Consider the following 27,187-nt stretch of genomic DNA (forward strand, 5'->3'; position numbering starts at 1 on the left):
TAAGTAGTTGTCAAGCCATCTGTACCTGGTGCTTTATTCGCTTTAAACTGCTTAATTGCAAACACTATTTCCTCTGAAGAAATTAATTGATTCAACTCTTCCCTTTGATCTACTGTAATTTCTAAAATACCGTGGTCCTGTAAATATCTATCTATATCTTTATCACTAATCACATCTCTAGAATATAACTTAGTATAATATTCTAAAAAAGCTTTTTTAATCAAATTTTGCTGATATACTTCCTTACCTCTATATTCTATTTTATCAATTATCGTCGTTTCTGTTTCTTTCTTAATAAATATGCTAACCACCTTCCAGGTTTATTAGAATTATTAAACAAATTATGTCTTACATATTGTAAATTAGTTGCCACCTGATCTGCCATTAACATATTAAATTGACCTCTTAATATATTTATTGACTCTTTTGTTTTACTATCTCCTGGATTGCCTACCAATAACTGCTCCTTCCTTTTAATTTCCTCTTCTAGTTCTTTTCGCCTTTTGTGCAGTCTATTTCTATATTTATTATTCATCTCTAATAAAATTCCCCTCATATAAGCTTTACTGGTGTCCCAAACTATCTCTATAGGTGTCCCTTTATCCATGTTCAAAGAAAAAAATTCCTTCATTAGAGTTTTACATTCATTTACATTTTGTTCATATTTAAACAAGTTCTCATTCATCCTCCACGACCTCCTGGCCTCTTTTTCCTGATCTAACTCAATCCATACCGGGCTATGATCAGACAAGGTTCTAGAACAAATTTTTGTCTTCTTCACTCTGAAAAACAAATCATTAGTAATTAAAATGAAATCAATCCTAGAAAAAGATTGATGTCTGTCAGAAAAAAATGTAAAATCTCTCTCTTTTCATTGCGTTCTCGCCATACATCTCTCAATTCTAAATCTTCCATCAAATCAAAGAATGCCTTTGGCAGTTTTACGATTGGAAATATTTCTAAGACTTCTTTTATCTTTCTGGGTATCCATCACTCCATTCCAATCACCCATTAATATATAAGTTTTATAATCCCAAGATGTTATTCTTTTATGTAAAACTTATAAAATTTTTCTTGTTGTTGATTTGGTGCATAAACTCCTATTAAAAGTATTTTCTCCTTCAATAAAAGTTCAATAGCAATATATCTTCCTTGATTATCCGCTTCAATTAATGTTGCAGATAAATTACTCTTTATATAAACAACTAGTCCATTCTTCTTTTCTGTAGCAGATGCGACAAAATGTATTCCCAATTTCGAATTTATCAAATATTTCTGGTCTAATGTTCTAATATGTGTTTCTTGTAAACATACAATGTCATTTTTAAATTGCTTCAAATAATGAAATATCTTTCTTCTCTTTTGTGGTGAGTTTAATCCATTGACATTCCAAGATAAAAGTCTAATTGCCATTATCAGCAATCGGAAACTTTTGAAGCACCAGCCGCAAATCATATCTTTCTTTGGGCCTTGCTCCTCCCACTGTTTCCGTCTTGGTAATAGCAGATTGAGCCTGTTGAGCCTTTTCTTCTTGTTCCTTGCGTTTGACAGCTGCTCTTGTCATCCTTGGCTCTTTTGGAATCTCTGATCCCATCTTAGACACATCCAACGCTTGTAAACGGCCTTCTTCCATTACTATCACTTCTTTTTCTTTAATTTCACCTTCCTTTCTCCTACCATCCGGAGATGGTGGACTTCCAGCCTTAAGCACATAAGCATAAAACTCTTGTGCTTTACTGACTGTATTAAGACGATGTGCTTTCCCTTCATAGTAAACTATTATACCAATTGGGATGTCCCATCTATACTCAATCTGACGTTTTTTAAGTTCGTTCACCAAAAAAGCAAACTCCTTCCTACCTCTCAACATTTTGGGGGGAATTTCCTTTAGTATTAAAATATCTTGGCTGCTTGAATCTTGTCTCCTTTAAAAAGCTTGTAAAATCTCATTTCTCACTGTTCTAGTAGTAAAATAAATAACAATGTCTCTGGGAAGATTTCTTTGTCTTGCTATCCAGGAATTCACGATAAATTTTATCAATATAAAATGCCACATCTACTGGCGAACTGCCAAAATCTCTGCAAAGGCCTCCGAAAAATTTGCTTCAAATTCTCATTTTACATTCTTTTAGTCCACGGATTCGTAAAGCAAGTTCCATTGCTCTATATTGTACCAAAACAATTTCATCATCAACTTTATCCATTTTACTTTGAACTGCCTCAATCTCATTTTCCAATTTTAAATTAACTTTCTTTATTTCTTCTACTTCCTGCTCCAATAAAATCACATTTGATGCCAGACCCTGTACTGCTGACACCAAACCTTCTTTAACTTCTTTATTTCCAGTTTGAATTTCTAACATCTGTTTTTCATCTCTGACATTTCTTCTGTAATTAATTTAAACTTATCCTCTATCTGGGAAGTTTGCCAATTCATAGCATCGTTAAGAGATTCTTTCATAAATTCTTTCAGGTTATCCTGAAGTGCTTCCAAATTTAGTGATTTTGTATCTGCTGTATGTGCTGGAGAGACTCCCGGTGTTAATGTTCCTGGAGTTTTTATAGCAGTTGACTTTAATTGTTTTGCTGCCATCTCTTAAAATTTCTCTTTAACTTAATATTACGTATAAACCTTTTAAGTCTTTTTTTTTTTCTCCAGTCTCAGTATCTCTTCTCCCTTCTCATTACAATGTTTAAAAAAAAAAAAAAATTTCCAGCTGGCCTCAGCAATAAACAACAGACAGTGAGACTTGTAACACTTTCGTTTTCAACTGTGTAGCTCATTAAAGAACGATCGCCATTTTCACTTTGAAGTCAGATCCAAAACTTAAAAAAATAACAAAATAACAGGGAATTGATTGATTACTTGCTTTTATAATTAGAGCTCTCCTGTTTCTGTTCAGTCCGGTATTATCTTCTTTAAGTTAAAATTGGTCCCGGCTAATATTACGTATAAACCTTTTAAGTCTTTTTTTTTTTTAAATCAGTCTCAATATCTTGATCTCTTCTCCCTTCTCATTACAATGTTTAAAAAAAATTTCCAGCTGGCCTTCAGCAATAAACAGCAAACAGAGAATTGTAACACTTTCGTTTTCAACTGCGTAGCTCATTAAAGAACGATCGCCATTTTCACTTTGAAGTCAAATCCAAAACTTTAAAAAAAAAATAACAGGGAATTGATTGATTACTTGCTTTTATAATTAGAGCTCTCCTGTTTCTGTTCAGACCAGTATTATCTTCTTTAAGTTAAAATTGGTCCCGGAAGTTGGTCGCGGCAATTAGGTCTGCCGGAGCAGGAAAAAAGCCTCAGATCTGGAGCACTTTGAAGTTCTGAGGGGGCTTAACCCTTCGAGCCCCCTGGTATCTTCCAGGAGCTCTAGGGAAGCTCTACCTCTGCTTCTTTTTGCTCACCACCGCTTCTTCTCCCGAAGAGGGGGGTTTCCGAACTGCTGGACAGCTGATTGTCGCTGTCTTAGCAGTCCAACATGATCCAGAGGTTGGTGACCAGAAAGATCACCTCCATTGCCAACGGAGCCAACCAGGAAGTCAAGTCTGTGTTTTTCTTGTTGGGTTGCAGAACCGAACCAGACAGTTATAGAGGTGCAAATGACAGACTCAATAATTCCTCTGTAGAACTGAATCAGCAGCTCCTTGGACAGTTTGAGCTTACTGAGTTGGCGCAGAAAGAACATTCTTTGTTGTCCTTTTTTAATGATGTTTTTGATATTAGCTGTCCATTTTAGATCTTGCGATACAATAGAACCTAGAAATTTGAAGGTTTCTACTGTTGATACTGTGTTGTCAAGTATTGTGAGAGGTGGAAGTATGGAAGGGTTTCTCCTAAAGTCTACCACCATTTCTACGGTTTTGAGTGTGTTCAGTTCCAGATTGTTTTGGTTGCACCACAAGGCTAGTCGTTTGACCTCTCGTCTATATGCGGATTCGTCATTGTCTCGAATGAGACCAATCACTGTTGTGTCATTTGCGAACTTCAGTAGCTTAACAGATGGATCATTGGAGATGCAGTCATTGGTATACAGAGAGAAGTGGGGAGAGCACACAGCCTTGGGGGGCCCCTGTGCTAATTGTACAGGTATTTGATGTGATCTTGCTTAGCTTCACCTGCTGCTTCCTGTTTGTTAGGAAGCTTGTGATCCACTTACAAGTCTGTTCCGGTACCTGTAGCTGGTTTAGCTTAGTTAGAAGAATGTCTGGAATGATGGTATTGAATGCTGAACTAAAGTCTACAAAAAGGACCCTTGCATAGGTCTTTGGAGACTCAAGATGTTGTAGGATGTAGTGCACAGCCATATTAACAGCATCATCTGTTGATCTATTTGCTCGGTATGCAAATTGCAAGGGGTCTAACAGCGGATCCGTGATGGTTTTCAGGTAGGAAAGCACTAGCCTTTCAAAGGTTTTCATGACTACAGATGTTAAAGCAACTGGTCTGTAGTCATTCAGTTCCTTGATGGTGGGCTTCTTCAGCACTGGGATGATGGTAGAGCGTTTGAAGCAAGAAGGAACATAGCACATCTCTAGTGATTTATTGAAAATATGGGTGAAGATGGGGGCCAATTGGTCAGCACAGACTTTTAAGCAAGAAGGAGTTATCTTGTCTGGGCCTGGAGCTTTTCCTGGCTTTTGTCTGTGAAATAGGTCCTGCACTTCCTTTTCTGTGATCACTAGAAGTTGTGAACCCAATGGGATTGGGTCAGTTGTAGAAGGCTTGGCTGTTGTTGGTGTGTCTGAGATCTGGGTTGTGGAGATACGTGCCTGTAGTTTCCTTTCAAACCTGCAGTAAAACTCATTCAGGTCATCTGCCAGTTGTTGATTACCTTCAGCCTGGGAAGGAGGTTTGCCATAGCTGGTGATATTTTTAAGAGTTTTCCACATGTTTGCTGGTTCATTTGCTGAAAACTGATTCTTTAGCTTTTCAGAGTAGCTTCTTTTTGCTGCTCTGATCTCCCTTGTTAGTGCATTTCTGGCCTGATTGTACAGCATTTTATCACCTTTTCTGTAGGCTTCCTCTTTGGAATGTCGTAGCTGCTTAAGTTTAGGTGTAAACCAAGGTTTGTTGTTACTGTATATTTGCAAGTTCCTTGTAGGTACACATAGGTCTTCACAGAAGCTGACATATGATGTTACAGTATCTGTGAGTTCATCCAGGTCTGCAGAGGTATCTTTAAAAATATTCCAATCAGTGCAGTCAAAACATGCCTGTAGCTTTAATTTTGATTCCTCCGTCCAGGTCTTTACTGATTTAATTATTGGTTTTGTGGCTTTAAGTCTTTGCCTGTAAGCAGGTACAAGGTGAATCATGCAATGATCAGAGTGTCCTACAGCTGCACGTGATAAAGACCGATAAGCATCTTTTAGTGTTGTGTAGCAATGGTCTAGAGCAGGGGTGTCCAAACTACGGCCCGCGGGCCAACTGCGGCCCGCGGGTCAGTTTTTATTGGCCCGCAGCAAATTCTCGGTGGACAGTGGGGTGCGGCCCCCGTCCTGGCCCCCAAGGAAGCCGCCGCTCACCCGGTTGCAGATGCGGGGAGGCTCCGCTGAGGCTACCCCCGCCCACCCGGGGCTGCGGGCCGGCCATTCCGCCACTGGGCTGTAGGGGGCACCCGGGATGCCCACGGCTCCAGCCCGGCCCACCAGACAGAGGAGGAGGCGGGCGGGCGGCAGAGCTTCCGGCACTGCTCTGGGAGCCCTCGGCTCGCGGCGCCGTGCAGGTAGGCTCTCCGGGCGGGTCGGCAGAGCAGGGCTGGACGGGCGGGGGAGCGGAGCGGAGGAGGATGGGAGGGTTGAGCTGCTGAGTGGGCCCCGCTGCCGGGGCTGCCGAGGGTCCCGGCGGGAATGGGACGCTTCTGCTCCCTGGAGAACCTCTGGGTGGGGGGTGGCGAAGGCGGGTTGTCCCTCTCCAGCCACCGCCTCCCCCCCTCCCCTGGCAATGCAGCTCAGTTGGTGGGAATCCCTCGACACCTGGTGAGGGGGGGCGCAGCTGAGTTGGGGCCTTGTCCGGGAAGCTGAGTGACCAAGGAGGCTCTGGGAGAGAGCCGAAGAGACCCACCCCACCCCCCGCAGTGTTGCCACAGCTGGGGAAGATGGCAACATCCTGGGATGCCGGGATGCCCAAGGGGGATGAAGCCCTTCCTCGCAAAGAGTCTTTTGGGCCCAAGGCAGCTTGGCCGGCTGGTGGCCCCTGTGCCCCATGGGGCATTGCCAGGGTCGTTCCTCCAAGGGGCCAAAGCCTCCTGGCTGACCCACAAGGCCCTCGGAGGGGGAGAACAGCCGGCCTTCCTAGCACAGCGCTGCCTCTTCCCAAAAGGGAAGTTTTTTTGTTTGTTTGCCTTTGAAGGTGTCTCTCACCCGCTTGGCTTGTTTCTGTTTCATTTTGTCTGCCTCTGAGAAGGACTGGCTGGCTGCAAAACTCTTGTGGCTTGAGGCTATTGTGTGCACTCTGTACATGGGCCCCAGCTGCCCCTCGGAGCAGCTTCAAAGCCCTTTGGGGGCTCTGCTCCCAAACCTGTGCCCAAACCGAGGGACCCTTGGGGGCTTCTTTGCATGCTGCAGGATCTCCCAGCGTGACAGTTTTGCACCCTGCAGACTGATAGAAAGCAGCTGGGACTCCCCTGGCGGAAAAGAAGAAGACCGGCATCGAGAAACAGGTGAGGGCGGCAAGGGGCCGAATAGCGTTGGGGGGGGGGAAGTGTGCCGAATGTCTCCAGACAAAAACTATATCGCACTTTTGACCAGTCCTCACACTTATGACCGGTCATCATTTATGCCTGTTGCAGCATTTTGTGCATAGGGACTACTCAGAGGGCTGAAAAAGTTATTTTTGACCTGTCCTCACACTTTTGACTGGTCCTCACACCTACAACTATCTTTACATTTTGCACCCTATCTTGTAACCGTGGTGAAGAGAAGCAGTTGTGAAATGAGTGATATGGTTGTTAAAAATGCTGCAATGGGCATAAATGTGAGGATGGTCATAAGTGTGAGGACTGGTCAAAAATTACTTTTTTTAGCCCTCTGAGTAGTTTCTATGCCCATAGCCACATCCACTCAGTCACATGAGGAGTTAGCCACGCCCACCAGTCACAAGACCACCAAGCCACACCCCAAAATAAGCCACGCCCACAGAACTGGTACAAAAAATTTAGCCCCCCCCTCCCCCCCCGTGGCCCGGGCCTTTGCTTATTTTTCTGTATTTGGCCCTCACTCAAAAAACTTTGGACACCCCTGGTCTAGAGTATTCTTGCCTCTGGTGGGACAATTGACATGCTGAAAATATTTTGGTAGCAATTTCCTTAAGTTTGCCTTGTTTAGATCTCCCAAAACAATGGCCAGTGAATCAGGGTGTTTGGCTTCAGCCTCCATGATTTGGTCAGCTAGAGTTCGTAATCCCTTGTTAGGGGCAGTAGACTGATTAGAGAGGGCTGTAAAGCACTATGAAGCAATATATAAGTCTATTGCTATTGCTATTCCTTCCTTCCTTCCTTCCTTCCCTCCCTCCCTCCCTCCCTCCCTCCCTCCTCTTTCACTGGAATATGGGGAAGTGAAATTCCTAATGTGGTTATTGTCTATATTGTGGGGAATCACAAATGCTATAGCTGCAGAGAAGAATTTCTACTATAAAGTGCTACTATAGATTTTTATGAAGTTCAGTTATACATTCCTAGCAGAGTCACTATCTTCAGGCACCTAGAACTTGTAAACTATTTAAGTCCGTATTCAAATACAAATCTTTCTGCATATAATATTGTCTCAGAAAAAAACTGTCTCTGTCCTGAAACTTCTCTCTTATTTACTTGGAAGATTTACACTTTCAGCTGAATTGTTTAAGAAGATTCTCAAGTCATCCAGGTAGAGTTGTTTAGAAGTTGAGTCATGGCAACCGTACTTTTTGTTTGCTTGTTTGTTTGAAACATTTTTCTCCTTGTCCAAGTACCTTCTTCAGGATAAACAGTGAAATATTTGAACCCCAAATGAAAAGAAATCTCATTTCCATGTCTCAACTTCTTTTCAATATAGTTTATGACTGATAACCTTAAATACCAGTTTACAATATTCCACACATAGAGGTTGGAATGAACAGCTCAGATAGAGAAACAAAAAATGTGCCATTTCATGTTTTTAGGAGAGCTGTCAATTGACCCCTAGTACTGCTTGTGAGAGGGAGACAGAAACAAGCTTCTAATCTCTATAGTAGTTGAAAGTTAGGAGCAGAGAAGTTCTCCTTTGATAAGAAGGGATTCAACAAATCTCTGACAGCGAAAGGTTTAATCTCTTGGCATCTTTTTCGATCGTCCTGAGAGCAGCACAAACCAGAGTTTTTAAATGCCCTAATTCAGTGGGATTAAACTGGCCCTGTGAGATTAAGTCTGTCTCAAACAGCAATTCTAAACATTTTTAGTGAGTACAGTATCTACTTATTTCATCAGCTTTCCAGCACACTTTTTGCATATGATATAGAAGTGAATGAAAGCTTAAATCATAATGGTAATTGTGATTATTTAAAGTCCCATTGTATTTTATGTTATTTTGACTAGAGCAAACGGTAAAAGTACTGTATATGTGTTTGACTCAAAGTATTAGTGGTTAGTTTTAGTTTTATCATTTTAAGCCCTGCCCTAGCATCCAAGGGCATTTCAGTATACAAGTGTGGATTGATATCTTTTGGGGGAAAAAAAACATTTGGTTCAGTGCTCCACTGCTGGATTTATTTTTTAAGTTTATTTTTTAAGTTTACTTCTTGCGCTTACAAACTTTTCCTCTTTTTTTCTCTCTAACCCTAACCCTACGTGAATATCTTTGTATGTTATTCAGATAATAGCAATGTGAAGTTTGGCTATTCTGTGATAATTATCACAGAATCTGGAGGCTGAGCCTCTTTCAGAAAGCCAGTCCAAATAGTCAGTGAACCTCTGGATCGGCCAGAGAAGGAAGAAAACCATTTGTTTTCTGCTCACATAGACCTCACCCTTACTAGAGGATGCTGGGGAGCAGGAAATGGGCAGCCTCACAACAGAAAGAGGACTACCTTGTGCCATGTGTTTTTAACTTCTTTTTTCTGACATCTTGCTCGTAAGTTATTCAGAGAGCAAAGTGCTGAACTAGGAATGGGGACAGTCATGTGCTAGTCCTCCCTAAAGCCCAGAAGCTGCCTGGATGGCCTTGGGGCAAACACTCCCTCACAGCCCAAATCAGGACGAGCCAGCTGATAAACCAAACCCTTCCTTACATTGTGCATTGATAGTGTTGCTGTGAGAACTAGGCGGGGGCAGTGCAAAACAAGTGAACTCTGCAAAGAATCCAGGAAGAAGAAACATGAAGAAAAATAACCACTGTGCAATTATGTTATCTGCACCTCTATTAAATGCCCACGAAGAGAAGCTCTGGACCAACTCCTCTGAGAAGGTCCATGCAGAAAGGAAATCCTGATAAAGGATGCAGAATTAGGAAAGCAAGGGGCAGTTGTTACCTGTTCGGTCTGAAGATCACTTCTTTCTTCCAAATATTTTCTGAATGGGTTTGGCTGGACAGGCTCTTCTTCTTCTTTAATTATTATTTTTGCTTTTACAGTCGTTGGTCGGATTACCCCAGGCTTTGTCTAGTAGTGATAGAAAAAACATGATACAGAAATATTAAATAATTCATGCACCAGAATGACAAATATATAATGTTTGAACTAATGATACAACATAGAAGAATGTTTCCAATGCATGGTACAGGAACATAATATATCTGTGTGCCAACTTCAAAAGAGACGATCTATAGCACAGAGAGTTTGGTTTGCTAGGCAAGAAAATCTAATCTAGATTTTTGAGATCATGTGCCAAAAAGCGAAAATACTAGCCAGAACTGCTTCCGTCTGTCACATTCTTCATCAGTGGTTCAGGTCATGGAAGTCCTCAAATTGGCATGTTCACTGTTCCTATATGGTAAACCACATGCTGGCACATGCCACCTTCTATGCTGGCACTGACAACAAAGCACCTTAGCCCTGAGAAGCTTCAGTGTAGCATAATGGTTAACTGATTGGGCTTTAACTAAGGAGAGCCAAGTTCAAGTCCACCCTCAACCATGAAAACCTACTGCATGACTTACTTTTAGCTCATCTCTATCCCTCAGCCAGACCTACCTCACAGGGTTGTTGGAGGTATGCCTCCTTCAGCTCCTGGAGGAAAGGCGGGATATACATCTAATGAATAAATAAAGTAAAATGAAATATGTAATAGCTATAATGGTGCTTCCATCTATCATGCAGGGGGCTACCACTGATGGCCTGAGCATTCAACAGAGGCTAGGTCAGAACTATTAATTTATGGGAAAGATAACGAAGACAATCCTTAAAACATGAGAGTTTGTCTCTATCTCTCTAATTAGAATTTTACAATACAATAAAAGCAGAGGTGGGTTTCAGCAGGTTTTGACCAGTTCTGAACCGGTAGCAGAAATTTTGAGTAGTTCGGAGAACCGATAATAAAAATTCTGACTGGCCCCGCCCCCATCTATTCTCTGCCTCCCGAGTCCCAGCTGATTGGGAGGAAATGGGGATTTTGCAGTAACCTTCCCCTGGAATGGGGTGGGAATGGAGATTTTACAGTATCTTTCCCCTGCCACATCCACCATGCCACGCCCACTTGGTGCCATCCACCAAGCCACACCCACAGAACCGGTAGTAAAAAAAATTGCAACCCATCACTGAATAAAATCATGAAAAATAAAAAAATAAAAGAAGTGGAAAAAAAAGAAAATAATCTCTGTCCTTCTTTTTATCAAATATTTGCCATCTTGCTCTTTCCCTCTCCCTCTTTAACTCTTCCTAATCCCCAACTTTAAAAAAACCCAGTTCTGTCTTTTCTTCTTTTAGCAAAACATCCACTTCAGTCTTCCCATCTTTTAAAAGGTTTCTCTTCTGTGTCAGTCGATATCAACAGAAGCACCTGGAAGCTCAGAGACGTGTTTCTCTCTACCCCCCCAAGATGGCCCTTATTTGTACCTCCAAATATCATCCAGCAGTGCAACAGAGGAGAATACAATTGGATAGGAAGTGGAGGACAATGGGTTTTGTTTCCAAAGTTTTTTAGTTTTTAAGGAGATTAAACTCTACCATGAGAATGAGGCCTTATCACACCTGTGGGAGTTTTGTTTTGCTTGTAATATACACGTGTTAGGGCTTCTGCTAGAGTTTTTGTTACCATAGCTACCATAACTATCATGGCTGAGGGGCAGGGGTGATCAAGAGTGATAAAAAGCAAATGAAGGCAAGTATACGTGTCCCAGGATAATCTTCTAGGATTCCAATCTGAGCTGGTCACTGGGACCAGAGGTTTATTCTTCCAAGCGTTTGAGTGCAAGCTGGAGCCCATTAGCAGATATTCTGGAAAGAGAGAAGTTCTCTGATGAGGGGCTCCAGCACGAGCCGAAAGATTTTATTTATTTATTTATTTATTTATTTATTTTGTCACAACAGTATATATAAGCATAAGCATGAAAGTAACTATATAATATATAAGCATATATATATAAGCATAAGTATGTAATAACTATATTGATTGGATATAATGAAAGAAAACAATAGGACAGGAACGGTAGGCACGTTGGTGCTCTTATGCACGCCCCTTATGGACCTCTTAGGAATGGGATGAGGTCAATAGTAGACAGTTTTTGGTTAAAGCTTTGGGGATTTTGAGAAGAGACCACAGAGTCAGGTAGTGAGTTCCAAGCATTAACAACTCTGTTACAGAAGTCATATTTTCTGCAATCAAGATTGAAGCGGTTAACATTAAATTTAAATCTATTGTTTGCTCTTGTATTGTTGTGATTGAAGCTAAAATAGTCTTTAACAGGAAGGACTTGCAAGAATAAGTCTTTGGTCCCAGTAACCAATTCAGATTGGATCCTTCAGTGATAAAAATATCTAATGTGGCCTTAGTGCCATAGGTTGCCCACCCCAAGATAGCACATGGAGATGGCCCAAGTTCATTGCACTGCCACACTTAGGGATGGTCTGTTAAAGATTGTTAGAGAAAAAAGTATCACGAGATCTCTTTTTTTCTCTATCAAAAAGAACATGTGCAGAACATGTATGTGTGAGTTTTGGGGCATGAGGGAGAGAACTGGAATTGGATTTCAGAACAAAAAGGTCACAAGAGTACAGATCTCTATTGGAACCAAACTGGTACAGTTCTTAGCACACATTAAAAATTGAGGGCTTCACATATCAGGTAGGATAATACAAAATAACAGAATTGGAAGAACCTTGGAGATCTTCTAGTCTAACCTCCTTCTCAAGCAAAAGACCCTATACCAGTGATGGTGAACCTTCGGCGTTCTTGCATGCCAGCCTGCGTGCCGGAAGTGGCACACGAAATTGTCCCGTGCCAAATGTGCGGCCTCGCTGGCTCCTCGTTACGTTCCTGTGCTCAAACACGTGCCGGTCAGCTGGCTGTTGCACACGCGGTGCCAGTGGACCTCGGAAGTGTGGCGGTCCATCGCGCATGCGCGAGCCGGCACCCGCCCTTCTGGTTTGGCAGCTCGTACATGCGTGATGGATCGCTGGACTTCCGCTTCCGGCACACGTGCCATAGGTTCGCCAACATGGCCCTATATCATTTCAGACAAATGGTTGTCCAATCTTTTCTTAATTAGGGATGGCCCTCCTTACTGATATAGCCAGGCATATAGTTTCCAGCAGAGCCAAATTATTTCCTTTTGACTTGGTGCATTCTTTCTTAAGAGAGTTCCGATATTAACAGAAATATTTCCCCAGGACTTTTTCCAAATAAGGATAATTCTTCATGCCTCCTTTGATGCTACATCTTTATTGTTGGGTCTGCCACCATTTTGTATTTATGTGGAATTTTTATTCAAATCACATGGAGTCTGAGAATGTGATTCACTCAGTCACTCAACCTAATTAATATTCCAAAGAGGATAATAGTAAACTAGAAATGTACCTTATGTGTCTCAGTCACTGCAGGAGCCATTAAGTAGAGGTTGGCCTAGAACAAAATATTTACAATATTAGCTCAGTGAAAAGAATCTTCCAATTAGATCAGGGAGAGTTATTTATATTAAGAAGAGAGGACTCAATAGTACACACTTCTTGCCCGTCTTTGTCGTGTTTTTGTTTTTACTTGGTTTGAGCATTTCTTTTGTCTTGAGAAAAAGCTATAAACAGGTGACTTTCAAGCAGAAAATGAACTGAGGGGCCAGCTGTTCTTTCTTTCCTTTTTGGATATAAACAAAGAAAAAGCATCACCATATTGTAGAACCACTTGAGATGTAAGCCAAGAGAAAAAAGTGCTAAATAGAAGTACGCTCACTAGCAATCTAAAGTATTCACAGTATTTACCCAATATTTATTATTAATATTTACATTTATACCCCGCCCTCCTTCGAAGACTCAGGGCAGTTTACACTATGTTAAGATTATTTAGATTATAGACATACTAGCAATGAAATCTATTCAATAGAAGCTTCCACTTTTATAGTAAATAACCTGCAATTGCATATGTCTTACACAATGATAGTGATAATATTTCAGCTGAGTGACAAAACAATCACTTTCATGCTGGTAACTGATCACCGAGGACTGGCATAACATGGGCAGACCAAAGTTTGTTATTTTTCTCTTTTTGCTTTTGTTGACTAAGCTATAGAGAGCACAATAAATAAGCTTTTATTGTTTCTCCTTGGAACTGTCCATCAGAAAAATCAAGAAGCCAGATTATAAATAGGATGACTATGAGGTTCATTTTACAACCGAAATCCCTCGATTTTGAGAGTGTCCACTGCTTGAATGTGCAGATCACATTTGGTGTAAAAATATGAATAAGAAGTCTTGTTATAAAATTAATAATGCACGTATGCTGGATTTTCTGATGTAACCTAAACATGGAACATTAACCTATCTTGAAATAGTCTTCACTTAATAATGGTAATTGGTACCAGCAACTCCATTTCTAAGTGACATAAAATATAACATCACATGATCCTGCCAACTCGTAATGACAGTTGTGGCAGTTCCAGCTGTCATCATTCAGTGAATCCTGCATGGTTATTAAGCACAATGTTTCATGATCATCATTTGCGACTTCCTAGCATCTTCCCCATTGATTTTACTTGTCACAAGCCATCAGCAAATGGCAATCATGTAACTGTGAGACACTGTGACCATTATAATTACACACAATTACAATTATGTAACCACAGAGACGCAGTTATGACCACCAGTCACAAATCTCCTTGTTAAGTGCTGTTATAATTTTGAACCATCACAAAAGAGTGGTCATTCAATAGGAAAATCTACAGCATATATGATTTTCTGTTTTAATTCACTTTGCCATAAGCACTCGAGTGCTTATGTAGATGACAAAAGAATCAATAGTTCTGTACCCTGCTCCAATAAAACTATCTTGCTAGACCATTGATTAAATTACTGTATATTTCTTGGAAATAAGCATAGGAACACAGATGAATATTAATCATATCTTGCAGAAGTATGAAATAAAGATGGATTTTAGTAAGTTTATAATCATTATGTCATCCTGGAAAAAGTTGGTAAGAGTCAATATTTACTTGTTGACATATAATCAATACTATAGTCATTATGACATTCTAGATTCTTTTCTCTTACTTTTCTTGTTATCCATATTGACTCCTAATGACTGCAGGAGATGGCATTGTCACAAATGCCCTCTACCTAAAATTTCTCTTAGTTCCTACCTATCAATCATTTACTAAGTAAACTTTCACTACAAAGCTTTAATATAAAATTAGGATTACTGTTTCTGTGATGCAAAACTTCAGACAACCATTCTAGGACAACAAATTGAGTTTTCTGCATATTTTTGCTGGAATCTGGATTTTTGCAGCTCTGGTTCTAGATTTTTGTGGTAGCTCTAATGAAACTCTTTACTAATGTCTAATACAAAGCAGACCAAAGAGAAAATAAAACATTTATTTATTTATATTGATTTTTTTTAACCTCGTTTTTCAGCAGTTTTTTATTGATATAAGGGGAAATGCAGATGCTATCCTTTTATTTATCCTTATTAAAATGAAGTGGAAGAAAACCCAACTTTGTTTGAGCATGTCTCCTCCGCAGAAATTTATGCTGACAGCTGCTGGGATAGAAATGAATAAAACCCAGTGCTTTCCAAAATGTGCACATTCTTCATTCCTCGGAAATGGATTTCTGTCATTCAATCCGATAGAAGTAAAAATGATCGCAATCGCAACTCACAGTGTCAATTTGAATGCAGTGTTCTTGCCTCTAACAAAATCGCAAGAGGCTTTGATCAGTGCTTAATTCAGAATGAAAAGAGAAAGAAATGGTATTCCCAGCTTTGCAAGGTCTCGGCCTAAACCACAGTTTTTCGGAGACTCGCTTTAATTATTCAATTATTGTAGGCAGAGGTCTGTACAGTTGCTCAGAAGTCCTCTCAAAGGTGGAGTCTGTCCTGCTATTAAAATCAGATGTGAAGACCATATTATGAAGATACTTACATATTTGGTTTCCCGACCAGCTGGCCTCTGTGGAAGAGTAGACATCTGCAAGGAATCCAAAAACTTCGCGTTAGAACAATTCGGCATTGTGCAGAAACTTTTTTTTTTTTGCTAAATTGTTACATTTGGGCACTGGTTTTTTTTTTCCACTCCCACCCGACAGCAAAGACAGTAAGGAAGCTGTGCCTTGAATTAGAGACGTGCAAGAGTAAACTGTGCTTGAACAAACCTATCCCTTAACTCACCTTTTAACGCATTTCTCTTATCCTCATCTTGCTGTTATGCTGTTTTTAAAGTTTTATGCGTTTTATTAAGTATACAAGGGACCCAAAACACCAACATATCTGGAGGAAGTAAGAATAGTAATGTGACAAAGGCAACTAGCTACAAAGGGCTGCACCAAAACTTCTTGTAGAAAAACCTCTGAACTGAAAAAAGATAAGCAACCGGAAAAAAAAAATATGTAAGCCTACCCTACCTCTTAAATCAACAGATGATAAGTGCCATATCTTATTTGACTGTGATTTTGACAAGCTCTCATCCCCTGGTAAGTAACAGACAAAGACGGAGAAGTAGTCAGAATGGAATCTGAGACGGATGAACTGGATTCCAACCTATTAGAGGTGAACACAGAACTGTCCTTGGTTGCCAAACAACCGCCTGCTTGTGACCCACAAGGTCATATCTATATATTGATCAGCTGTCAGAGGCCAACAAAAAGCTAGAAGAAATAACAAGGCCAGGAGAAGGAGGAGGAGGAGGAGGAGGAGGAGGAGGAGGAGGAGGAGGAGGAGGAGGAGGAGGAGGAGGAGGAGGAGAAGAAGAAGAAGAAGAAGAAGAAGAAGAAGAAGAAGAAGAAGAAGAAGAAGAAGAAGAAGAAGAAGAAGAAGAAGAAGAAGAAGAAGAAGAAGACGACGACTATAAGGGGCGTGCATAAGTGCACAAAAGTGCCTACCGTTCCTGTCCTATTTTTTTTCCATTCAATATATGTTCCTGTATATAATGTTGTGACAAATAAATAAATAAATAAATAAATAAATGTGGTGAGAATGCCAATACAGGGCAAAACACACACACACACACAGAGTGAAATACAATACTCTATGACAGGGGTCTCCAACCTTGGCAACTTTAAGCCTTGGCGGACTTTAACTCCCAGAATCCACCCAGCCAGCAAAGCTGGCTGGGGGAATTCTGGGAGTTGAAGTCCGCCAAGGCTTAAAGTTGCCAAGGTTGGAGACCCCCACTCTACGATAAAGACAATTCAAAGCTTGGCACTGAAGGGCCATTCAGTTGGAGTACTACAACTGAAAAAAATCATGTTGTTACAGGTAGTCCTTGACTTATGGCCACAACTGAGCCCAAAATTTTTGTTGTTAAGTGAGACATTTGTTAAGTGAATTTTGCCCCATTTTACGACCTTTCTTGCCTCAGTTGTGAAGTGAATCTGGCTTTCCCATTCACTGCAGTTATTCAGTTCGTAACCTGGTTGTTAAGTGAATCTGGCCTCCCCATTGACCGTGCTTGTCAGAAGGTTGCAGAAGGTGATCACGTGACCCCAGGATACTGCAACCGTCATAGGTATGAACCAGTTGCCAAGCATCTGAATTTGGATCACCTGACTCTGGGGATGCTGCTAAGGTCATAACTGAAAAATGGTCATAAATCACCCTTTTTTTTCAGTGCTGTTGTGATTTTAATGGTCACTAAATGAACTGTTGTAAGTCGAGGACTACCTCTATATAGAAATGATCCACATAAATAGTCAAAGAAAAGACCCATCCTGATATCTGTCATAGTTACTTAGGGGTAAAAGAACACTGACAGAATTAACGGAGATAACAAGGCTTCCCACACCGCCAAGGTTTTAAGAGGTTTCTGCTGTTGTTTCAACAACTCATATTACCTCAAATGCTCTTAAGCTTTTTCTAGGGAGCTTTGGGATTCTGCCAACTGGAGTATTTTAAATTATCTGTTCCTGCCGCTCCTGACTCCTGGGAAGCTTGCCAAGGTGTACCGGGAGGGTACATCCAGGAAGGTTCCTGATAACATTTATTCTTGGGGGGGCGGGGAGAAATCCATCAGGTTGAAGGAGGGAGAAAAATTTGACTCAATGCACCTCTTACTATGCCTCTCAGGAGGAGCTAATGAACTCAATATAGGACCTGGATGATATCAAATCGAGTTTACCAAACATGATGATAACCATCAATTCATTAAAGGAGTTTCTACTCCTGCATGCAGGGGACGTACCTCTGCACCCAAGTAGCCAAACCTCTATATCTGGACCATCAAGAAGCTCTCTAGGTGAGATTGCTGCATTAACCAAGAAGAGGAGAGGCCTCAATATAAATCAAGGGGAATTAAGATTCCCAACAGAATCCTAACTACAACTCAGGGGTCAAGAGGTGGATCTCCTGCAGAATTTCCCATGCAAATCAGTTTAAATCCAGATGCCTTTGGTGACGAAGAAACATTCTACAGGGCCGGTGAGATCCTTTGACTATCATCTATTATTTTCATGTAAATGATTCAATTTCTTTCAAACTGTCTCCAGCATATGTAAAATTAGGGTAAAATCTAAATTCATGTATAACTCTTGTCAAAAGAAATCAGAAGATGCTTCTTCAGCATCTTTTTTCTCTTCCTGTTTTTTATTCATCCTCGTTTTCTGCTTTTCTAATATTTGTATCATTTTTATCTTTTTAAAAATTGCTTCACTTAAAAATTATACTAAATTCTTTTTTTAAAAAAAAAATCAAATGCTGTTCTATGTTGTTAGAGTGAGCAAAATGAAAGGTTAGGGAACTGGCGCCACCACTGAGGCGCCAGTTCACACTGGAGGAAACTTGTCATGGTTTTCTTCGATCTTTGCAATATTTGAGTTTCAGTGGGATTTACCCATTATCTATTCTATGACTGCCCACCTTTTCTCAACCCCATTGGGATGCTACCACCATTATGATGTTCTTAGGCCTTCATCCCTGATGCAGCAGGGTTAAACTAAGTATCCTGGAGCCGCACATAGAAAATAGATACATGCAGCATGTGTCAGCTTTGGAAGCCATACTAGGCTATAGTGACCAGACGTCCCGTTTTTGGTGGGACAGTCCTGCTTTTTAATAATTTGTCCCGCGTCCCGCGGCAATTCCAAAAAGTCCCAATTTTTTTTTTGTTTCACTCCCATTCTGAAAATGGGAGGCGGCAACGCAAGAGGAGGAGGCGGAGAAGGGAGAGTGGCGGAGAAGGGGGCGCGAGAGGGAGGAGAGACGCCGCTTGACTTCACCCGAGAGGAAGAGAAGAGCCAAGAGGAGAGCTGAGGAGAGCCGAGCCTGCCTGGAAGAGCAGAGAAGCAGCAGCCGCTCCTCCTCCTTCAGGCAGGTGGCAAGACTCAGCGTGCATGCGCAGCCCCGCCCCCGCCCCCGCCCCCACCCCCCCGCCCCCGTCAATGGTGTCCCGCTTTGCCATCGCTGAAATCTGGTCACTTTATACTAGGCCGGAGGCTTCTGCGCTTCCACTTTCCAATGTGTGGGAAAGTAGGAGGGGGGAGTTGGTCGAAGGGGCCGTTAGACATAATAATATTCTTCCTGCCGGTCAAGGCCAGGCAGAGCCTACATCTGGAGAAGGAGTGGTCGGAGTGATGTCTCGAGATGGAATGGTTGGCGATTGGAGCATGTGATCGGCAGAGGGGTCAAGGGGGTGGGGATTTTGGAGTTTGTCTTATGGAGGAAAAACCCGGATCCCCAGATTCAGATTTTATCCAGTTGTGCCAGTTTACCTATGCTAGTAAAGGAACTTTGAAAGATGTTTGCTTCTGAGTCTTTTCTGCAGGAAGGGGTTTTCTGGAACGCTGACAGCATGGTGATTATCATCTGGCTAGACAACCCACAACTCAGACAGAAGAAAAAGGTTATTCTTCCATATTCATCATGCTGTTGCCTGACTGCCTGGAATGTAAGCTACCTAGTGGTGGGATCCTGCCAGTTTATCAACTGGTTGGTGGTTGCGTGTTTCACATGCACCTGCTTCACACTACACTCGCGTGTGGAGTTTTAACAAAGCTAACCTTCCACATTACTTCTGGGGAGTAACACAGCTGAGTGTGGCAATCCGCTCTGCCGCGCGAAACAGCTGAGAGGATAAAGGTAAGTAAAGCACAGGGGCGGGCAAGCGGGCCCACCTGATTGTCGGAGTGAACCGGTTCGCTCCCAGTTGATCCTCAGTGCTACAGATTTGCCCAAATCTGTCCGAACTGGCTGAATCCCACCCCTGAAATTACCACCGTATTTTGTATCTGTATCGGTAGGGGAAATACTGTAGGCGAGTGGTTGAATGCAGCATCAAAACAAAAGCAAGGGGAATGTTGGAACACCAGGATTTACATCTGCCTTTTTACTACTTAATTTTAATAGTTACGTTCACATCCCTGTTTCAAAAACAGCAACAAAAAATGTTATTGGGACTTTTTTGGGGGGGGGGGGGAGGATTTTCATTAGCAATAGCAATAGCACTTAGACTTATATACCGCTTTACAGTACTTTACAGCCCTCTCTAAGCAGTTTACAGAGTCAGCCTATTGCCCCCAACAATCTGGGTCCTCATTTTACCCACCTCAGAAGGATGGAAGGCTGAGTCAACCTTGAGCCTGGTGAGATTTGAACTGCCAAATTGCAGGCAGCAGAAGTAGCCTGCAGTACTGCACTCTAATTACTGGGCCACCGTGGCTCATTTTCATTAATATTCTTATTCACTTACTTTGCCCGTATTTGAATCGAGTATGCTCTTCAAGGAGCCTGGAGAGGAATTACATTGGCGCTGAAAGAACGGATTGAAAAGAACAGGTGTTCAAATACAGAAGGTGAAAGGAAGCAACCCAAACAAGCAAGTGGCTTTAGGCATTAGCATACCCTGGCTGAGGGCTCTTGCAAGACTTCATCAATAGCAGCACAAAGTTCTTCCGTTTGTTGCCTGAGTTGGGCAGGCGAGCACATCTATGGGATTTTTAAAGAGAGAAAATGATTTCCTCTGATTCTCAACTCCAGAGATTAAACAACTTGTTACCACCGCTTCTTTCTCACGGGACCTGGACTAGCAGGTGGTCCTTGACTTACAACCACAACTGAGCCCCAAATTTCCATTGGTAAGCAAAATGAAGTGAGTTTTGCCCCATCTTATGACCTTTCGTGCCACCATTGTTAAGTGAATCCACTGCATTGGTTAAGTTAATAACACGGTTGTTAAGTGAATCCGGCTTCCCCATTGACTTTGCTCGTGAGAAGTTAAACAAAAGGGACACTGCAACCGTCATAAATGTGAGCCGGTTGCCAAGTATTCTGATTTTGATCACATGACCATGGGGATGCTAAGCTATAAGTTATATATATATAATAGCTATAAGTGCTATTGCTATTGTCATAAGTGTGGAAAAAATGGTCAAGAGTCCGTTTTTTTCGGGGTAGTTATAACTTTGAATGGTCATTAAACAAACGGTTGTAAGTCAAGGAGTACCTGTACTTAGATGAGTTCCACTTTGTGGAGCTATTCAATTTGCGCTGCACGACTTTGTATGACCACTAGATGGCGCCTAGAATTTTGGTATCTCTCTTGCTTTCTGCTTAGTGGTCATCAGACTTTTGCAACCCAAACTGATCGCTCCTGGTACTCTGGAAATCTCCTTGGCATTCTTCTCTTGATGGTGCCCTTTCTCAAAACATAAAGACTGGGTGGTGCTATGCAGAACTTGGAAAGCTGAAGACTTAGGTCTCTTATTTCAACTTTCAACTAGCTAAACATTTTTCCCCCTCCCCTCCAACTTGCCATATGAGTTTCCCACCAAGAAAAATAAAAACCAAGGAGATCCCTTTTTGGTGTGTTTTCTGCATTTCATCCTGTTAAGTATACGGTAGTTTGCACAGTTCATGGCTCCACACTGGACCCCATGTGACCAGAGGTGGATGTCACATACTGTAATAACCAGTTCTCCCAGAACCAAAAATGTGTTTGCGCACGGCATTGAAAAAAATGCTGATTATATAGGACGAGATAGCGCCAGCATGGGTGGGCGGGCCAGCTGCTGGTCGGAACTACTGGTTTGCCCAAACCGGTCCGAACCGGCACCACCTCTGCATGTGACTCAGATCATTACTCCGTTCCAGATTTCAAATAGCTGCTTTGAATCAAATCCATTTTAGCAGCACCGATTGCCGAATTTATGTGCAACCAGAGATTTTAGACCGTTTCAGAAGGTCTCAACAACCACAATGGGTTTTAACACATTTGCATTTGCTAATTGATAAGGTACTTGCAATCTTGCACACATGCAGCCAGCATCTGCACAGGCGTCTTGTTTTTCCCCCTCCCCACTCCAGTTCATCCCATTTTAGCTCATCCATGCAATTGATGAAGACAGCTGTAGCTCACTAAAGCTTATGCTTTTTAATAAAACGCATCCATTGGAAAAGCTGCGACCAATTAATCCTGATTTTGGACTTTCCTCCTCCTCCCCAACCAAATTATTTACTAGGTGTTTCTAAAGTTGTGCAGCGCTTTCACTTCAAAGGCCAAATGGTGCTTCAGTGCTCATATGAGCTCACCGTGAAACCAAAGGATTCCTACAGGATTTGGCTGGATAGAGGATGAGGGAAGGAGGCTTTTTTCTTTTTTCTAGGATTGTGCAGTTGTTTTAAATAGTTGCACAAGTTGCTCTGAAAACACTAATCCATTCTCTGAAGCAGTTTTTTCACTTTCAGATGCAAAGCATTGCACAGCCCAGTGTGTGTCACCCCCATGACATCCATAGCAGGGTGCAGGCTGAAGCAATTATTTCCCTGTTCAGTTCTGATTTTGGAAATTTGATGAGAAAGCAATACAGCCAAAACGAAATGAATTAAATAAGAACCAATTAAACACAGAGAAATTAATTGTCACCTCTGAATGGGTATCCAGAGTTCTGTCATCAACTTCTAGTTCTGCTTTGGTTTGTTCATCGAGCGCCTATGAAGGAATTTGTATTAATCTGACATTGACGAGACAAGAATAACAATAATAATGCACTTATATAATATCTGATGAAGCAATTTATATCATATCCTATTCAATTATCATAGATAGTCAACTATCTAAGCATTATAATACAATTAAAATAAGCTCTTATCCAATTTATTTTGTTGGTTAAGCATCTGATTTTTGAACACACACATATTTATGGGACTCAAGGCAGCTCCATAGCAGTGGTGTTTTTAGAATGTACACCTTAAAGGGTCCAAACTGCAAGTGATGAGGTGTTCCGGAGCATCTGAAGTTTCCAATGCTTTTCAAGGACACTTCCATGTAAAGCAGATTGTAATTGTTCAAATGAGAGATGTCTAAGAACTAGGTAGCCATGAATAGTGCCTCCTGATCTCGAAACTGGCCCAACCTGTGCACAAAATAGGATTGTGTCAAAGGTCTCCTGGCCATGGCTACCACCTGTTCTTCAAGCAGTGCACTATCTGGAAGAGTGTGACCCCCCCCCCTGTCCAGGGTCATTAAGATGCACCATTTTCTAAAACCTACAGCAACATTTGAGAACCCTGGAACCGCCTAATATTGCTTTTGATTAAGGAACACTCAACAAATGCCATGCTGGCAACCAAATTCCTGATTCCTTTGGAAACTACTTGCCACATGGTGGATTCACAAGCTTGTTGAACTTTGATTTATGCTTAATATAGTAAGCCATAAATCATGATTTGCTGGTTCCATACATAATAAAATATCAATGAACTACATTTTAGCCGAGCACAACAGGAATGCCACACACTAAGTCAAACTATGGTATCCTCTAGTACTGCCTAAAACATCAGTACTTTTTTCATAATGGGTGACTTGCCAGGTCAGCCTTGCCAGTGCACTATTATGGCTTCTTGGCTGCTAAAAATGCATCTGATTTTACAGTTATAACCAAAATAAGAATGGTTGGATTTATATTCTTTGCAGTTTCTGGTCATTAGTACTCTAATGAGTATTAACTCCATTATTTTTCTGAGAGTAGTTGAGGCCACTTGGGGATTTATCTGTATCCTAAGCAGGGGTGGGCTGCTGGGGGTTCGCAGGGGTTCAGGAGAATCTCAAGCTAAGATTCTGTGCAGTTTGGAGAACCCCCAAATCCCATTCCTGGCTGACCCCACCTGCTCCACCCCTCCCCTCCCAGGAGTCCCCACATGGCCCATTTTGGATGCAGGTAAGTGCAGGGCATGCAAGGGAGGGCAAAAACGGGCCTACCGGAAGTTCAGGAAACAGAGGGCCTCCGGAGCCTGGGGAGGCTGTTTTTGAGCCTCCCGGAGGCTCAAGGAAAGCCTCCGGAGCCCAGGGAGGGCAAAAACACCCCCCCATGGTGCAGGAGACCGACTAGGCCACGCCCACCATGGCCATGGCCACCCAGCAACTGGGCAGAGAACCCCTTGCTAAAATTTTTGAAGCCCACCCCTGATACTCAGAGTCACCTGAATCCTTCCCCTCCAGTCAGCTTAGAACTGAAGAAGCTTCTTAGATGAGATGCAAAACACTTTCAATGAAAAAACAAACAAACAAGAAAGGCCAGTTGTCTTTTGGAAAAGGCATCTTTGGAACAACTATGACCTGGATGATTGACAATCTCCATACATACCCATTGCTTTCTTTAACATTAAAAGAGGAAGGACAGAAGTAACCATCAGCATTGTGTCTGAATAGGACTCAGCAACCAGCTTTTCTGTGGCCTCAAAGGTCAGCAAACAGTTTTAACTCAGTTATCTGCTTATGCCCTTAATTCCAAAATTAATATTAATACCAGCCCATACCTTTGAGCACCCAACTAACCTTCTGTTCTAGAAGCAGTGTGTTTGTCGGGATGGCTGCAAATGTCTTGTAGCTTGCATTGATCTTGTATGACTGTAAATCATAATTAGAAAGAGGAAAGATGTGATAGTGTTCAAACTAAGAAGTCTTCCTTTAAGACTTCAATATGAATGCTGTCTTAGTATAAAGGAGAAAAAAAGTTACATAGTAAAATGATTTTCTGCCATTTTAAAGTATTGCATATCCAACTCAATGCCATAATTTACTGTATATCATAGGGTCTGATTTATAATTTATTCCAGAACCTGGCTATCTATTGGTATATTTTAGTCAACACAGGTACATTTTTCTTTCTGTCCCTAGAGGTAATACATTCAGTTACAAGCTCGCTGAGACCCTTGTGAAAAGAGATGGATGATCACCTTTATGGGGTAATTTTTCTTACACTCTCTCAGTGTGAATCTCAAACTTGTTAACCAAGTAAAAGTTCAATATCCAAACTGACAAGGAAAGGATATTCAGTGAGGAAGGAAAAACTTGTTTGCCTTGACAGCAAACAGAAGAGCTAACGTCAAGGCAACCAAGTTTCTTTTGTACAAAATATTAATTAACCAATATATCTCAGAAACTGCTTGTAATAATTTCACTCTTAATGTTATTCAGCCTTCCGAAAAAATGGGAATTTTCTTTTTCTTTTCTTTTCTCTTTTTTTAAAAAAGAATTTTATTAAACACATATTAAAACCTTGGACACAGTGAAACCGTCCTGGCATTATCTTGCCATACATACTAAAATAAACAATGTATCCTATATACTTTGCTACTTATATACATTTGGTCTATTCAGTATTTACATATATAAAGACATTGTTTTTCTATCTATATTACTTATACATTAGTCTGATCCTCTTTCATTCTATTGTAATTCCATATATACCCTTAGTTCTCTATTCTATAAGTTCCAGTCAGTTCATATTTTCCATCCCTCCTTTCCGTTCCAACAATTGATAAAATTTGTTCCATATCTTATAATAATCTGACTCGCCTTTATGTTTCAATTCCAATGTTAGTTTGTCCATTTCCGCACATGTCAAAAAAAATTTGATCACTTCATCTTCTAGGGGGATTTCCTTATTTTTCCAATTTTGGGCAAAAATCATTCTTGCTGCTGTTATAATATGTATTATTAAGTAATTTACCCCTTTACTATATTTCCCATTTATAATTCCCAATTGGAATAGTTCTGGTTTATATTCTATTTCATCTCCAATTACTTCTGTCAACTATAAATGAATTTTCCGCCAATACTCCTTTGCCTTTTTACATGACCACCACATATGGTCGCATGTACCTGATTCGTGATTGCATTTCCAACATTTTGGTGATAAATTTCTAAACATTTTTGCCAATCTCACTAGCGGAAGATGCCACCTGTAGAACATTTTATATAAATTTTCTTTATACGGTATTGCCAATGTTATTTTCCTATTTTTTCCCATAATTCCGGCCATTTTTCCAGTTGTATATTGTACCCAAAATTTATTGCCCATACCACCATTGTTTCTTTGACCTGCTCTTCTTCCATTTTATAATCCAATAAGAAATTAACCAAAATATCTCAGATATTTTGGGATAATTTCACTCTTAATGTCGTTCAGCCTTCAGGAAAAGTGGGCATTTTCTTGAACATCCTTTAATAAGCGTCTATGTTCTTCTTAACAACTCATAGGGCGTTCTGCAATGCAATTGTAACAAATTACATAAATATTTTCCTGTTGTCCCCGCTTTCTTAAGTTAGGGCAGGGGTGTTGTGCCTCGTCCTCCCTCCTCTCCTCAGCCGGGCCCCTCCCATCTCCTGCTGGGCCTGCTATCAGATTCAGAGTCTGATAATGAAGAGAAACGGCCTGGCATGCCTCCAGCCCCCAGCCCTGGCCCCATGCCTGGAGCGGATGTCAGGAATGAACAAACAAACCTCACTCACACGCAGCCATCAGAGGAAGTCAGCCACGGATTGGAATTGCCCAGGCCTGCTCCTTCTGACCCCTCCCTTTCTCAAACAGCAGAAGACAATCTAAAATGGGAGGATCCTCGCTTCCGGAGATCTGAGAGGCGACGTCAGCTGAAGGAAGGGAGTGGCAGGCCTGGATAAGTGCTGAGTCATGGAGCCACACCCCATGGCCTATATAAAGGACCAGCTTGAGTCAAGCAATTTGAGTCAAGCAAAGTCTCATCTGGTTTGCTGAAGTCACACCTTGGATTCCTGCCTGCCCTGAGAAATCTGAAAGGAATTTGGCAAAGCTGCAGAGGCTTTGTGATCACGTTTGATACAGACTTCCCAGACTCGGTCGTCGGAGGGGGAGGGGGACACGACAAGGGGTGTCAAACTCAATTTCATTGAGGGCCACATCAGGGTTGTGTTTGAGCTCAGGAGGCTGGGTTGGGCATGGCCAGGGTTGGCATGGCCAGCTCGGCATCACTCATGTTAGGGGCACCTGTGGTGGCCCGAGCGCTCTGCCAATGAAAACAGGCTCCTGAGCTCTGTTTTTGGCTGCAGTGGCCTTCTGCAACTCTCTGCCAGCAAAAACTGAGCTTGAGAGGGCCACAAGCTGCCCCCCTGAGCTCCGTTTTCACTGGCAGAGGCACTGTGGACCAGTCGTTTGCTGTTTCCAAGGCAGCCCCACAGGCCAGATCTAAGCACCCCATGGGCCAGATCCAGCCCTTGGGCCTTGAGTTTGACACCCCTGAGTTAGGGCCTCATTTCCTTTTCAATTTTTTCTGGCATATTGTAAAGCATTGAAATGCAAATGTAATTTCTCTTAAATCATTACTATTCTCGTCCTCACTTTCCT

General features: G+C 41.6%; 1 protein-coding gene and 1 long non-coding RNA gene across 10 annotated transcripts in view; one reads left to right on the forward strand and one right to left on the reverse strand.

Annotated features, from left to right (window-relative positions):
- MLIP (muscular LMNA interacting protein) overlaps positions 1 to 27,187 on the reverse strand; it is a 101,502-nt gene that overhangs the window by 31,919 nt on the left and 42,396 nt on the right. For 5 of the 9 annotated variants that reach the window (XM_058176954.1, XM_058176946.1, XM_058176996.1 and 2 more), the window contains 8 exons: positions 24,361 to 24,432; positions 22,450 to 22,515; positions 20,430 to 20,513; positions 20,278 to 20,337; positions 15,523 to 15,567; positions 12,969 to 13,013; positions 10,148 to 10,207; positions 9,488 to 9,616 (listed from right to left, as the gene is read on the reverse strand). In XM_058176954.1, the coding sequence (XP_058032937.1) occupies positions 9,488 to 9,616; positions 10,148 to 10,207; positions 12,969 to 13,013; positions 15,523 to 15,567; positions 20,278 to 20,337; positions 20,430 to 20,513; positions 22,450 to 22,515; positions 24,361 to 24,432 (561 nt within the window). The other 4 variants (XM_058176981.1, XM_058176973.1, XM_058176963.1 and 1 more) reach the window with 4 other exon arrangements.
- The window catches only part of LOC131195256 (uncharacterized), a 76,540-nt gene that overhangs the window by 12,271 nt on the left and 37,082 nt on the right, over positions 1 to 27,187 (forward strand). The gene's annotated exons all lie outside the window — the stretch shown is intronic.

The sequence above is a fragment of the Ahaetulla prasina genome, chromosome 1, assembly GCF_028640845.1.
Source record: "Ahaetulla prasina isolate Xishuangbanna chromosome 1, ASM2864084v1, whole genome shotgun sequence".
NCBI classification, from domain to species: domain Eukaryota; kingdom Metazoa; phylum Chordata; class Lepidosauria; order Squamata; family Colubridae; genus Ahaetulla; species Ahaetulla prasina.